Source organism: Heptranchias perlo, unplaced genomic scaffold, assembly GCF_035084215.1.
Source record: "Heptranchias perlo isolate sHepPer1 unplaced genomic scaffold, sHepPer1.hap1 HAP1_SCAFFOLD_66, whole genome shotgun sequence".
NCBI classification, from domain to species: Eukaryota; Metazoa; Chordata; class Chondrichthyes; order Hexanchiformes; family Hexanchidae; genus Heptranchias; species Heptranchias perlo.
The window spans coordinates 2,272,494-2,287,485 of NW_027139688.1; the positions used below are offsets into that span (position 1 = coordinate 2,272,494).

The 14,992-nt window shown below is 45.9% G+C and overlaps 1 protein-coding gene across 2 annotated transcripts in view; it reads left to right on the plus strand.

The window, feature by feature from the left end:
* The window catches only part of LOC137318193 (NACHT, LRR and PYD domains-containing protein 3-like), a 35,824-nt gene extending 22,921 nt beyond the window's left edge, over positions 1-12,903 (plus strand). For both annotated transcript variants that reach the window (XM_067981149.1, XM_067981150.1), the window contains 6 exons: positions 6,666-8,403; positions 10,119-10,205; positions 10,390-10,560; positions 10,704-10,874; positions 11,015-11,182; positions 11,355-12,903. In XM_067981149.1, coding sequence (XP_067837250.1) covers positions 6,666-8,403; positions 10,119-10,205; positions 10,390-10,560; positions 10,704-10,874; positions 11,015-11,182; positions 11,355-11,442 — 2,423 coding nt within the window. In that variant the 3' untranslated portion in view covers positions 11,443-12,903. The remainder of the gene's footprint in view (positions 1-6,665; positions 8,404-10,118; positions 10,206-10,389; positions 10,561-10,703; positions 10,875-11,014; positions 11,183-11,354) is intronic.
* The last annotated feature ends 2,089 nt before the right edge of the window (positions 12,904-14,992 follow it).

Genomic DNA, 14,992 nt, shown 5'->3' on the forward strand with positions numbered 1-14,992 from the left:
TAAGGTAGATAGTCAAAATCTTTTCACAAACGTAGGGGATTCTATAACGAGGGGTCATAGATTTAAGGTGAGAGGGGAGAGATACAAAAGGGTCCAGAGGGGCAATGTTTTCACTCAAAGGGTGGTGAGTGTCTGGAATGAGCTGCCAGAGGCAGTAGTAGAGGCGGGCACAATTGTGTCTTTTAAAAAGCATTTGGACAGTTACATGGTTAAGAAGGGTATGGAGGGATATGGGCCAAGTGCAGGCAATTGGGACTAGCTTCGTGGTATAAACTGGGCGACATGGACATGTTGGGCCGAAGGGCCTGTTTCCATGTTGTAAACTTCTATGATTCTATAACCTCGTTTAGATTCCTCATCAATCGGCAACTATTCTATTTGGATTGATGTATCCTGTAAATATATGGAGGTTGTTTTATTTCATTTAATCCAGCTGCTGATCGCCAGCACTTGTGAAGCGTTTTGCACACCTGGCAAGATCCTGATCCACTGTGAATCCCCATACCCACCTGGCAGGATCCTGATACACTGTGAATCCCCATACCCACCTGGCAGGATCCTGATCCACTGTGAATCCCCAGACACACTTGGCAGGATCCTGATACACTGTGAATCCCCATACCCACCTGGCAGGATCCTGATCCACTGTGAATCCCCCTACACCTGGCAGGATCCTGATCCACTGTGAATCCCCATACACACCTGGCAGGATCCTGACACACTGTGAATCCCCAGACACACCTGGCAGGATCCTGATACACTGTGAATCCCCATACCCACCTGGCAGGATCCTGATCCACTGTGAATCCCCCTACACCTGGCAGGATCCTGATCCACTTTGAATCCCCATACCCACCTGGCAGGATCCTGATACACTGTGAATCCCCATACACACCTGGCAGGATCCTGATCCACTGTGAATCCCCCTACACCTGGCAGGATCCTGATCCACTGTGAATCCCCATACCCACCTGGCAGGATCCTGATACACTGTGAATCCCCATACACACCTGGCAGGATCCTGATCCACTGTGAATCCCCATACACCTGGCAGGATCCTGATACACTGTGAATCCCCATACACACCTGGCAGGATCCTGATACACTGTGAATTCCCATACACACCTGGCAGGATCCTGATCCACTGTGAATCCCCATACGCACCTGGCAGGATCCTGATCCACTGTGAATCCCCATACCCACCTGGCAGGATCCTGATACACTGTGAATCCTCATACACACCTGGCAGGATCCTGATCCACTGTGAATCCCCATACCCACCTGGCAGGATCATGATACACTGTGAATCCCCATACACACCTGGCAGGATCCTGATACACCGTGAATCCCCATACACACCTGGCAGGATCCTGATCCACTGTGAATCCCCATACAGCTGGCAGGATCCTGATCCACTGTGAATCCCCATACACACCTGGCAGGATCCTGATACACTGTGAATCCCCATACACACCTGGCAGGATCCTGATACACTGTGAATCCCCTTACACACCTGACAGGACCCTGATACACTGTGAATCCCCAGACACACCTGGCAGGATCCTGATACACTGTGAATCCCCAGACACACCTGGCAGGATCCTGATCCACTTTGAATCCCCATACACCTGGCAGGATCCTGATACACTGTGAATCCCCATACACCTGGCAGGATCCTGATCCACTGTGAATCCCCATACCCACCTGGCAGGATCCTGATACACTGTGAATCAACATACAAACCTGGCAGGATCCTGATACACTGTGAATCCCCATAGACACCTGGCAGGATCCTGATCCACTGTGAATCCCCATACCCACCTGGCAGGATCCTGATACACTGTGAATCCTCATACACACCTGGCAGGATCCTGATCTACTGAGAATCCCCATACCCACCTGGCAGGATCATGATACACTGTGAATTCCCATACACACCTGGCAGGATCCTGATACACTGTGAATCCCAAGACACACCTGGCAGGATCCTGATACACTGTGAATCCCCATACAGCTGGCAGGATCCTGTTCCACTGTGAATCCCCATACACACCTGGCAGGATCCTGATCCACTGTGAATCCCCATACACACCTGGCAGGATCCTGATACACTGTGAATCCCCATACACATCTGGCAGGATCCTGATACACTGTGAATCCCCATACACACCTGGCAGGATCCTCATACACTGTGAATCCCCTTACACACCTGACAGGACCCTGATACACTGTGAATCCCCAGACACACCTGGCAGGATCCTGATACACTGTGAATCCCCTGACACACCTGGCAGGATCCTGATACACTGTGAATCCCCAGACACACCTAGCAGGATCCTGATCCACTGTGAATCCCCATACACCTGGCAGGATCCTGATACACTGTGAATCCCCAGACACACCTGGCAGGATCCTGATACACTGTGAATCCCCTTACACACCTGACAGGACCCTGATACACTGTGAATCCCCAGACACACCTGGCAGGATCCTGATCCACTGTGAATCCCCATACACCTGGCAGGATCCTGATACACTGTGAATCCCCAGACACACTTGGCAGGATCCTGATCCACTGTGAATCCCCAGACACACCTGGCACGATCCTGATACACTGCGAATCCCCATACACAACTGGCAGGATCCTGATACACTAGGAATCACCATACACACCTGGCAGGATCTTGATGCACTGTGAATCCACATATACACTTCACTTAGTTCCAATACCCTCTTAATCTCAATACTCACCTCCTATGTTCCGCACAGACTCTCTGGGCTCACAAGTAAAGAGCAGTGCCTTGAGTCAGATGTTAAGGGTTACCCGCGCCCCTAGAAATCTGACCCACCAGTAAAGAAAAGAGGTGCAGAAATGAGAAACATTGAAAAGTTATCATTTCAAAGCACAGGACGAGACGTCAGTGTTAGATCTGTTCTGAGAATATGTGCAGATATTCACGCAACAGAATGTTAATCCGTGGAGAAATGTGAGGAAAGATAATGTTCAGGGTGTCGAGGAAGTTATTGGCTAGATTCCTAACGGCAGTGAAAGAGAGAACCTTATTCTACTCAAAGAATAGTCCTTAAATTCAGTTGTCTTTTAGACCCAATGGAATGTCTAACGGAAACATGTCTGTTATTTCCCAAACCTGCATTACAGGAAACTAAGACTAAAATGAAACAACTGAGTATAATTATTGGAAGAACAGCTCAAATGAACTGTGACTCTTTTCTGTTCTTACATTATACTGAGTGGAGTGGGCAGTAATTCTATTTCTAATTCTAATCGGTGAAATGGCAAGATGTAACGAGTGGAGTGCCACAAGGATCAGTGCTTGGGCCTCAACTATTATCAATCTATATCAATGATTTGGATGAAGGGACCGAATGTATGGTTGCTAAATTTGCTGATGACACAAAGCTAGGTGGGAAAGTAACTTGTGAAGAGGAGATAAGGAATCTGCAAAGGGAGATAGATAGGTTAAGCGGGTGGGCAAAAAATCGTCAGATGGAGTATAACGTGGGAAAATGTGAACTTATCCAATTTGGCAGGAGGAATACAAAAGCAGTATATTATTTAAATGGAGAGAGATTGCAGAACTCTGAGGTACAGAAGGATCTTGGTATACTAGTACATGAATCACAAAAGTTAGTATGAAGGTACAGCAAGTGATTAGGAAGGCAAATGGAATGTTGTCATTTATTGCAAGAGGAATGGAATATAAAAGTAGAGATGTTTTGCTGCAGGTGACAGTGGTGAGACCACATCTAGAATATTGTGTGCCTTTTCGGTCTCCTTATTTAAGAAAGGACATAATTGCTTTGGAGGCAGTTCACTCGACTGACTCCTGGGATGAGGGGGTTATCTTATGAGGAAAGGTTGGACAAGTTTGGCCTGTATACACTGGAGTTTAGAAGAATGAGAGGTGATCTTATTGCAATATCTAACATCCTGAGGGGACTAGAAGGGATATATGTTGAGAGGATGTTTCCCCTTGTGGGAGTCTGTGGAACTCTCTTGCCCAGAGAGCGTTGGAGACAGTTTCATTGAATATTTTTAAGGCTAAGTTAGATAGTTTCCTGATTAACAAGGGAGTCAACGGTTATGGTAGTTAGACGGGAAAGTAGGGTTGAGGTCGCATTCAGATCAGCCATGATCTTATCAAATGGCAGAGCAGGCTCGAGGGGCCGAATGGCCTACCCCTGCTTTCAATTCGTATGTTCGTATTCGTATTTTATCAAAACATATTCAATGTATGTGTAAAACTTGCTGAAAAATTGTTCGCAATTTCTGAAACACAATAATACAGAATAATACAGGAAAATGATTAGGGACAGGAAAAGGCCAATTGGCCCAAATAAGCCTGTCCCTGTTAGAGAGCTCATCCCACCTACCCCTCCTCTCAGTGTATACACAGAAACATGTTCAATTGTCTCTTCACCCCATTCACACTGCCCCTTTAGTGTCCGTCCCTGGTAATTGGTGCCCCGCTCTCTAACCCTTTGGGTGTGAAAATGACCCTGATTTCTCCCTTATTTCTGCCTTTCAATTTTCTCCATTATTAATTATTTTGCTGATTGTGAGCCTGTTTCCTATTTCCTGTTTCAATACATCCGCGACTGAGATCGATAGATTTTTAGACACAGAGGCAATCAATGGATATGGGGATAGGGCGGGAAAGTGGGTTTGAGGTTGAAGATTAACCATGATCTTAGTGAATGGCGGATCAGGCTCGAGGGGTCTTGTGGCCTACTCCTGCTCCTATTTCTTATGATCTTATATTCTTACTCATTTTGGGAATTCCAGTGAAACATTTCAAAGCTGAAATCTCTTGCCCAAACAAAATACATCAAACCCTCGCACCATTCGCTCAACCTAAACTCTTCATTTCTTAAATCATCATTCTGACTCCCCTCTGTACCTTCAGAATGGCAGTGACATTTACCTGTGATCAGCTGACTATAGAAGTGCAAGTAATACCCCAGATGACCTGCCCGAGTCCTGAAACAATAGCAATTTATCTCCTGTCCATTCACAGTCTGTCCCTCTCTCAGTGCACACAATACCCCAGATAACCTGCCCGAGTCCTGAAACAATAACAATTTAACTCCGGTCTATCCACAGTCTGTCCCGCTCTCAGTGCGCACAATACCTCAGATAACTTGCCCAAGCCCTGATACAAAAACAATTTAACCCCTGTCTATTCACAGGCTGTCTCTATCTCAGTGCACACAATGCCCCAGATAACCTGCCAAGCCATGATACAGTAACAGTGGAGCTTCTGTTAAGAGAGGAAGAGGCTTAGAGAGCGAATTCCAGAGCTTAGGAAGGTGAAGGCACAGCCGCCAATGGTGGAATGATGGAAATTGGGGATGCGCAAGTTGCCAGAATTGGAGGAGTGAAGAGATCGGAGGGTTGTGGGGCTCGGGGGTGGGGGGGGGGGGTTACAGAGATAGGGAGGGCGAGGGCCATGGAAGGATTTGAAAATCAGGATTACAATGTTTCAATCCAGCCGTTGCCATATCGGGAGCCAATAGAGGTCAGCGTGTGCAAGGGTGATGGGTGAACGGGGCTTGGTTCGAGTTGGAATGCTGGGAGCAGAGTTTTGGATGAGCTGAAGTTTACAGAGGATGCAAGATGGGAGGCCGGCCATCGGATCATTCGAGACTGGAGGCATTGATGAGGGTTTCAGCAGCGAATGAGCTGACGGAGCAACGGAGACGGGCGATATTACGGAGGTGGAAGAAGGCGGTTTCTGTGATGGAGAGGAAAGGGGTCAGAAGTTCATCTTCGGGTCAAATAGGAGTCAAGTGGAACTTATGTCCATTCACAGTCTGACCCTCTCCCAGTTCACACAATACCCCAGATTACCTGCCCGAGGTCTGATACAATGACAGTGGAACTTCTGTCCATTCACAGTCTGTTCCTCTCCCAGTACACACGATATCCCAGATAAACTGCCCGAGGTCTGATACAATGACAGTGGAACTTCTGTCCATTCACAGTCTGTCCCTCTCCCAGTGCCCACAATATCCCAGATAACCTGCCCGAGGTCTGAAACACTAACAGTGGAACTACTGTCTATTCACAGTCTGTCCATCTCCCAGTGCCCACAATATACCAGATAACCTGCCCAAGGTCTGATACAATAACTGTGGAATTACTGTCCATTCACAGTCTGTCCCTCTCCCATTACACACAATATCCCAGATAACCTGCCCAAAGTCTGAAACACTAACAGTGCAACAACTGTCCATTCATAGTCTGTCCCTTTCCCAGTGCCCACAATATACCAGATAACCTGCCCAAGTTCTGATACAATAACAGGGGGACTACAGTCCATTCACAGTCTGTCCATCTCCCAGTGCCCACAATCTAACAGATAACCTGCCGAGGCCCTGAAATAGTAACAGTTTAACTTCTGTCCATTCACAGTCTGTCCCTCTCCCAGTATTAGATTCAAGTGAAGATTTGAAACTTTTCTCGGCCATTATTCACTTTCTGGAGAGTTTTCCAGGAACACCGTTTAATTTCCACACGCATCTTTATTAAAGCTGTGAATTCAATCTTGCAATATTTCACTGAATAGTAGTGATATTGAGTAGTTGTTTTTATATTAATACAACTAACATTGAGAACCGTTTTCTGTCTGTTCTATTTGAAGATGTTCAACAGAAACACAAGGAAACACTCCGGGTCCAAACTGAAACAATGAGAGTGAACACGATCCGAATAAGGGAGAAGGTTAAGATTTTCCAGCTGGTCAATCTATACGCTGAACTAACGGTCATTTCGACTGTTCGAGATCGGACACTTGTAGAACATGAACTGCTGGCAAGAGGCCGAGACCATGAAGAGTGGAGAAAGAAACATCTCCGGAGAGAACTGGAAAAAATCCGAACTGGTCAATTGTTCCGGAGCAGTTTTTCCGGGAGAGAATTCAATTCTGGGAGTTCAGCAGCAGTGAGCGGAGTCCCGGGGATTGGAAAAACAACAATGGTACAAAAGATTGTTTATGACTGGGCCACTGGGAAAATATACCCACACTTTCAATTTGTTTTCAGTTTTAAATTCCGGGATTTGAACGCTATTAACTGTAGAATAAACCTGAGCAATCTGATACTGGATTTGTATCCATACTTTGGGAATATTCTGGCAGAACTCTGGAAGAATCCAGAGAGATTACTGTTCATATTCGATGGTCTGGATGAATTCAAGGACACTATCGATTTTGCTGACAATCGGAGAAATACTGAACCTCAGTCCATGTGCACAGATCCTGAAGACTGGTGTGAAGTGTCTGACATTGTGTACAGTTTAATACAGCGCAAGCTGCTCCCAGGATGCTCAGTGCTAGTGACCAGCCGCCCCACTGCATTACATTTATTGGAAAAGGCTGAGATCAGTGTCTGGGCTGAAATCCTGGGATTTGTTGGTGAGGAACGGAAGGAATATTTCAACAAGTTATTTGAAGATCAGACGGTGGCAGCAGCTGTTTTCAAACATGTGGAGGAGAACGAGATCCTGTACACCATGTGTTACAACCCTTCCTACTGCTGGATCCTCGGTCTGGCACTGGGCCCCTTCTTCACACAAAGAGACAAGAAACAGCAGCAAGTTCCCAAGACCATCACCCAACTATATTCTTACTATATTTACAACATTCTGAAAAACCATGGCCGAGAGATTGTCTCCCCCCGTGATGTGTTACTGAAGATCGGTGAGATGGCCTTCACAGGAGTCTCTGAGAAGAAGATTGTGTTTAGAAATGGAGATTTGATTAAATATAATCTGCAACCTTCTCAGTTCCTGTCTGGGTTCATGATGGAACTTTTGGAGAGAGATGAGTCTGTCCACAGCGTGGTGTACACATTCCCGCACCTCACCATCCAAGAGTTTGTAGCCGCACTCGCCGAATTCCTGACTCCAGATCCCGGGGACATCCGGAAACTCCTCACTAAGGCCCACAGTAAGGAAGATGGGCGATTTGAGATATTTCTCCGTTTTGTTGCTGGTCTCTCCTCCCCACGATCAGCTCGGCCCCTGGAGGAGTTTCTGGGTCCATTTCTTCATCAAACAATCTGCGGAGTGATTGACTGGGTGAAGGAGAAGGTTGAAGGACACATTCGAAACACAGAGAGTGAAACTGGCAAAAGGGACCTCCTGAATACATTCCACTACCTGTTTGAGTCTCAGAATAAACAACTGGCACAGGCCACCCTGGGGTCTGTGGAAACACTTACATTTAGTGAATTGCGACTTACCCCGATTGACTGTGCGGTCCTGTCTCATGTAATTGGACTCTGTGATAGAATAAAAAACCTCAGTCTGGAGAAGTGCTACATTCAGTGTGAAGGACTCCAGCGACTGGGACCCGTACTGTACAAATACCAAGAGTTGAGGTAACTGTTAATGTGTCTCTAACTGTTTGGCGAATTGCAAAACAGTCACGGATTGTGTTGCTCCGTAATGAAGGGAATGAAACAGTTCAGTCGAACCCGAAACAAGCAGATTCAACACAAATATACCAAATATAAAGAGGAACGGTTAGTGATTTCCAAAGGACTGGAAAATCTAAAATGGATCCTTGCGAACAAGTGGGGATTTTAGAGTCTTAATCGGATCAGCAAATATAGGTCACTGAAAGAGTCTGATAATTTAATTACAATAAATCATATTTATTATTATTTTTCTCACTGCCTAAGATATGTCCATTGAAGAGGCTCCTTCTCACTGTTACTTGCACGTAGCCGACACTAAGTACAACAGTCCGTGTGTCGGAACATCCCACTCTCTTACCGAGCTGTAGGGTCCAGTGAGAGTCACCGGCACCGGACTGTGAACGTGTGTAGGAGAGGGAAGTCGAAACATCAAACATTCAGTAACAAAGAGCAAAATACAACTTTCGGGCAGTCAATGGTCAGTGAGCGAGCTGCGCTTTCACCAGAGGACGTCAGCATGTTTTCTTAACTCATCAATTACACAGTCCTTCACTCGCGAATACATCCACCATCTCTTCACCCAGCTGGCAGCACTCAGACCTCTGAATCAGAAGGTCGTGGATTCAGGCCCCGATCTCGTAATCCAGGCCGACAATTCAGTGGCATTTGAGAGCTCAAATCTGCCGGGAAAAACGTTCAAACTTAACGGGTTGTTGGATATTAGCCCAGGAGTACAGACACACACCGGCCAGTGGTGGGTCCACCCTACAGCGGAAGTCTCCTGGGTAAACTTGGGGAAGTGAACCCGGGAATTACCCATAATCTATCCCCTGTGTGTGAGGTCCCGCTCGGGGAGGGAACTGCGGAAAATTCCCCCAAAACTCTTGGCCCAGTTACACCTGAAATAAACGTAGAGCCAGATAATGGGGAATAAAGTGAAAGACTCCCCACCCCTATAAACTAGGAGTACAGGTTCATTTAATAAAGTGAGAGACTCCCCACCCCTATAAACTAGGAGTACAGGTTCATTTAATAAAGTGAGATACTCCCCACCCCTATAAACTAGGTGTACAGGTTCATTTAATAAAGTGAGAGACTCCCCACCCCTTTAAACTAGGAGTACGGGGACATTTCAAACTTGTAAGGGGAAAAATAAACTCCCCTTGTTACATAAAATCCTGTGGGACGGATTTTTCAACAGCTGTTCCAGCTGTTTCACAATATAACTCATCCCAAGTTATTATACAGATCAATATAATGCACAGTCTATAAAGTGCAGTGAATCGCCGCTTTATCATTTCAATTCAGGGAAAATTGCCCCATTCCCTTAAAATCCGACGGGATCAGGTGCAGCAGAAATGAGATCCGTTTCCCCAAACATGACAGGGATGGTCACTGATCTCCAGGAGGGGAATTCTGATCAGGGAATGGGACCGGACTGAGGAACATTGAAAGGCTTCACATAGTCAGCACTTTATTTATTCAATACATTTACTGACAGTCCCTAAATATATGGGGAGTTAGATACACTGAGATTCATTGTCGGCGAGAGGAAAATCTGTTCATTCATTTCCTGAAGTTTTTTAAAAAACATTTTCGGTTATATCAGAGAGAGAAATTGTATCGGAACCGGGGTTTGATTCAGTTTGTTTCTCACTCTGTCTGTTTGTGTTTAGACTGGCGAACAATGAACTGGGAGATTCAGGAGTGAAATTACTGTCTGCGGCTCTGAGGAACCCGGACTGTAAAATACAGAAATTGGTGTAAGTATCAGACTGTGAGATTGTGTTTATAATAACCTAATGTCTAACACTGCATATTAATATTAGTATCAGTAATAATGTTATTAAACACTGGCGATTTACCCTGATTCCTGTTCTTCTTCTGTTTCTCTTTCTCTTGTTCTCTCTCTTTCTCCCTTTATCTCTCTCTCTCTCTGAACTCCAGGCTGGCTGAAAACGCTCTCACAGATTCTTGTACCGAGGATCTCGCCATTGCTCTCAGTACAAACCGGTCTCTGACGGTTCTGGACCTTGGTGTCAATGAAGTGGCAGATTCGGGAGTGAAACTATTGTCTGCAGCTCTGAGGAACCCGGACTGTGTAATACAGAAACTGTGGTAAGTAACGGACTCTGTGCGAGATTGTCTTCATAATAACTGGACGTCTAACACTGTACATTATTATTAGTATCAGTAACTTTAATAAATCGTGGGGATTTACTCTGATTCCTGTTATTTCTCTCTCTCTCTCTGATCCCCAGCCTGGATTACAATGATCTCACAGATTCTTGTGGCGAGGATCTCGCCTCTGTTCTCAGTACAAACCGGTCACTGACAGAGCTGTCCCTGAACAATAATAAATTGAAAGATTCAGGAGTGAACCTACTGTCTGTGGCTCTGAGCAACCCACACTGTAAAATACAGAAACTGGGGTAAGCATCAGACTGTGTGAGATTGTGTTTATAATAACTGGATGTCTAACACTGGATACAATGAGTATCAGTAATAGTATTAATCATAAACATTGGAGATTTACCCTTGATTCCTGTTATTTCTCTCTCCCTGACCCCAGTCTATGGGAAAACGGTCTCACAGATTCTTGTACAGAGGATCTCGTCTCCGCTCTCTGCACAAACCGGTCACTGACGGGTCTGTCCCTCGGGTTAAACTCCTTCACAGACCGATCTGTCCCCGCTCTCCGCCGCCTAATAATGACCTGCAGGAGTCTGGAGCGGATCCGGTGAGTGCATGTGTTAATGTTTAATGTAATAAATAAAATATAGATGCGATTCAGTCAATATCATGGGTGATATTTGTCTGTAATTATTATTAAAATATTAAGCCCAGTCTCCCTGTTATTGACACTGTTCTTCAATCTGTTTATTTCCTGTTTAATCAATAATCTGTTTCAGGCTGGAGAAGAACCAGTTCAGTTCAAACGGAAAGAATCAGCTGAAGTCGCTGCAGGACACAAGACGCGGACTGAAAGTGGACTTGTGATCGTTTCAATTGATGAACATCATTGGTTTCATTATATGAACACATTTGGCCGATTTTCTGTCCCTCCCCTTTAAACGGCCGCGCTCCAGTGAGGAGTCTGTCTCTGTATATAGTGTACAGTGTGTGTCTATCCTCGTGAGGAGTCAGTCTTTGTATATAGTATATAGTGTTTGTCTATCCTAGTGAAGAGTCGGACTCTGTATATAGTGTATAGTCTGTGTCTATCATAGTGAGGTGTCAGTCTCTGTATCTAGTGTATGGTGTGTCTCTATCCCAGTGAGGAGTCAGTCTCTGTATACAGTGTATAGTGTTGGTCTATCCTAGTGAGTTGTCAGTCTCTGTATATAGTGTGTAGTGTGTGTCTATCCTAGTGAAGAGTCGGACTCTGTATATAGTGTATAGTCTGTGTCTATCACAGTGAGGTGCCAGTCTCTGTATCTAGTGTATAGTGTGTCTCTATCCTAGTGAGATGTCAGTCTCTGTATATAGTGTATAGTGTGTGTCTATCCGAGTGAGGAGTCAGTCTCTGTATATAGTGTATAGTGTGTGTGTCTATCCTAGTGAGGAGTCAGTCTCTGTATATAGTGTACAGTGTGTGTCTATCCTAGTGAAGAGTCGGACTCTGTATATAGTGTATGCTGTGTGTCTATCACAGTGAGGTGTCAGTCTCTGTATCTAGTGTATAGTGTGTCTCTATCCAAGTGAGGAGTCAGTCTCTGGAGATAGTGTATAATGTGTGTCTATCCTAGTGAGGAGTCAGTCTCTGTACATAGTGTATACTGTGTCTCTATCCCAGTGAAGAGTCGGACTCTGTAACAAGTGCCCCTGTGTATAGTGTGTGTCTATCCTAGTGAAGAGTCAGTCTCTCTATATAGTTTATAGTGTGTGTCTATCCGAGTGAGGAGTCAGTCTCTGTCCATAGTATATAATGTGTGTCTATCCTTGTGAGGAGTCAGTCACTGAATATAGTATATACTGTGTCTCTATCCTAGTGAAGAGTCGGACTATGTAACAAGTGTTCCTTCAACCCTCACATCTCTGCGCCCTTCCAATTCTGGCCTCTTGTGCATCCCCGATTTTAAACGCTCCGCCATTTACCATCGTGCCTTCAGCTGCCGAGGCCCGAAGCACTGGAATTCTCTCCCTGAACCTTTCCATCTCTCCACCTTTCTCTCCTCCTTTTAAGACGCTCCTTAAAAGCTCCATCTTTGACCAAACTTTTGCTGATGCATGGAGCCGGCGGGGACTGGATGGGCTGAATGGATTGCTTCCGTGCTGTCACTTTCCATAATTCTATGATTTGGTCACCTGTCCTAATATCCCCTTGTGTGTCTCAGTGTCAAATTATGATTGTTAACCGCTCCTGTGAAGCACTTTGGGACGTTTTCCTACTGTAAAGGCACTCTATAAACACACGTTGTTATCCCTGTGCTGTGTTAATAAAACTTCCCGCTTACTTCAGCTCGGACATGATCTTGTCGTTATTTTCAATAAACTGGTATTATTGTTTCAAAATATTGAATAAAGGTTCCTCGAAACTACATCCCACCTCCTCTAAACAGCATCGCAGATACAACCGATTTGCCTATTGAAGTGCGTGAGTTTTGCTCGAGAGGCTGGATATCAATTTGCACAAAATGGTGAGACTGTGAGCGAAAGAGCTCAGCTGGGACTCAACAAAATGGCCGCCATGCACCTGCTGCAAAATGGCCGACATGCATCGGACACAAAATGGCCGCCATGAACCTGAAGCAAATCATGGAATGAAACAGCACTGAAGGAGGCTTTTCAGCACATCGTGCCTGTGGCAGCTCTTTGAAAGCGCAATCTAATCAGTCCAACTCCCCCCCCCCCCCCGCACTCTTTCCCAATCGACCTTCATGGAATTTTTTAAAGTATTTATCCGATTTCCATTTGAAAGTTATTATTGAATCTGCTTCCTCCACTCTTTGAGGCGCTACATTCCAGATCAGAACTCGATGAATGAAACATTGTCGCCTTCAAACCAATTATTTTCAATCTGTATCCTTTGGTTAACGACCCTCCTGCCAGTGGAAACAGTTTCTCCGTATTTACTCCACCAGAACCGCTCAAATGGCCGCTCTGTTCCCTTAAATTTGCCGCATCTCCCCGAAACACGAACATTGCCACAGAGAGGGGAGGATGTGGACTGGGACCCCGCAGTTACCCTCAGGTGAGCAGTATGTTGACTGCAGACTGGAGCTCCTTTCCTGAGCCTTTGATCTGTTAGGATGTCTCTCTCTCTCCCTTTGGGTTTCTGCCCACTGTTAGGTTAATCTGGGCTAATCCTGCCCAGGACAGGCCTGGTTTGTCCAGGAACACCAGGGGGCTGTTTGTTGGGACTTGTGACATTCCTGGGGGCGATTTTGCTGATTTGAAAGCTTTAACTCTAAGACCTTGTTGGGAATATTACTGCAGTTTGAAAATATTAAATTCTGATCCCACTCACAGGCCCCACACAGGGCTGGGCAAAGGACAGGCCCCAGTGACACAGATCAATTCTACCCACAGCTCAAACCAAACCCCACAGACAGGGCTGGAAGGAGCAAGTGTGACATGGGGCACACTGCTTCCCCATCCCCACCCCCCTCGCCTGCTCCAACCCCCGCTATATGTATTTCCAGTCTAGGTATATCCCCTCCCTCCCTCTCCCTCGCCTGCTCCAAACCCCGCTGTTTGTATTCCCAGTCTGGGTATATACCGTCCCTCCCCCTCCCTCCCCTGCTCCAACCTCCGCTGTGTGTATTCCCAGTCTGGGTCCACCCATTCCCTCGATCCCCAGAAAGTACTGAATTTTCCCTATAAACTGGGGATTAACCTGCTGATTCATTTGGGCACTTTTTAAACTCACTTCCACGATTCAATTTTTCAACTCAGACGTTCTGGAAGTGTGTGAGAGAGGGACGTTTTTCTAGAAGCTGCGAACTGGGCAGGCTGACTACACACTGGATATATCCTCAGCCTGTATCTCTCCCTCTGCGTTTAACCCGGTCACCTCCGTGTTTTTTCTCCCCCTGTTTCTCTCTCTGACTCTACTGCTTCTCTCTTTCTCTCCCTTTCCGTTAATGTACATCTCTCAGCCTCTCCATTTCTTTCTCTCTGCCTGTCTGCCCCCCTGTATCTCCCTCACTATCAAAACACAAATCCTGGGGATTCCCACCCCTCTCACTCTCACTGCCCTGTACCCGCTTGCTCCAAGATTGGTGCTAAGCGAACATTAAACGTTACAGTGAATGTTCCAATTCTGATATTTAACCCAGTCACCTCCATCTGTGTGTCTCTCTCTCTGACCCACTGTTTCTCTCTGTTCCTATCTGTGCTCCTCGCCCTCATTCTTTCTCTCTCCTCATCTGTTCCTATTTAAATCCCGAGCTCTGTCCCTCTTTCGTTTTCTTTCACTTCCTCTCTCTCTCTGTCCCTATCTCTCTGTTCTTCTTTCTCACCCCCTCTCCCTGGCTGCAGAGATAGTGGATGCATTGGTTTTAATCTTTCAAAATTCCCTGGATTCGAGAACTGTTCAAGTGTATTG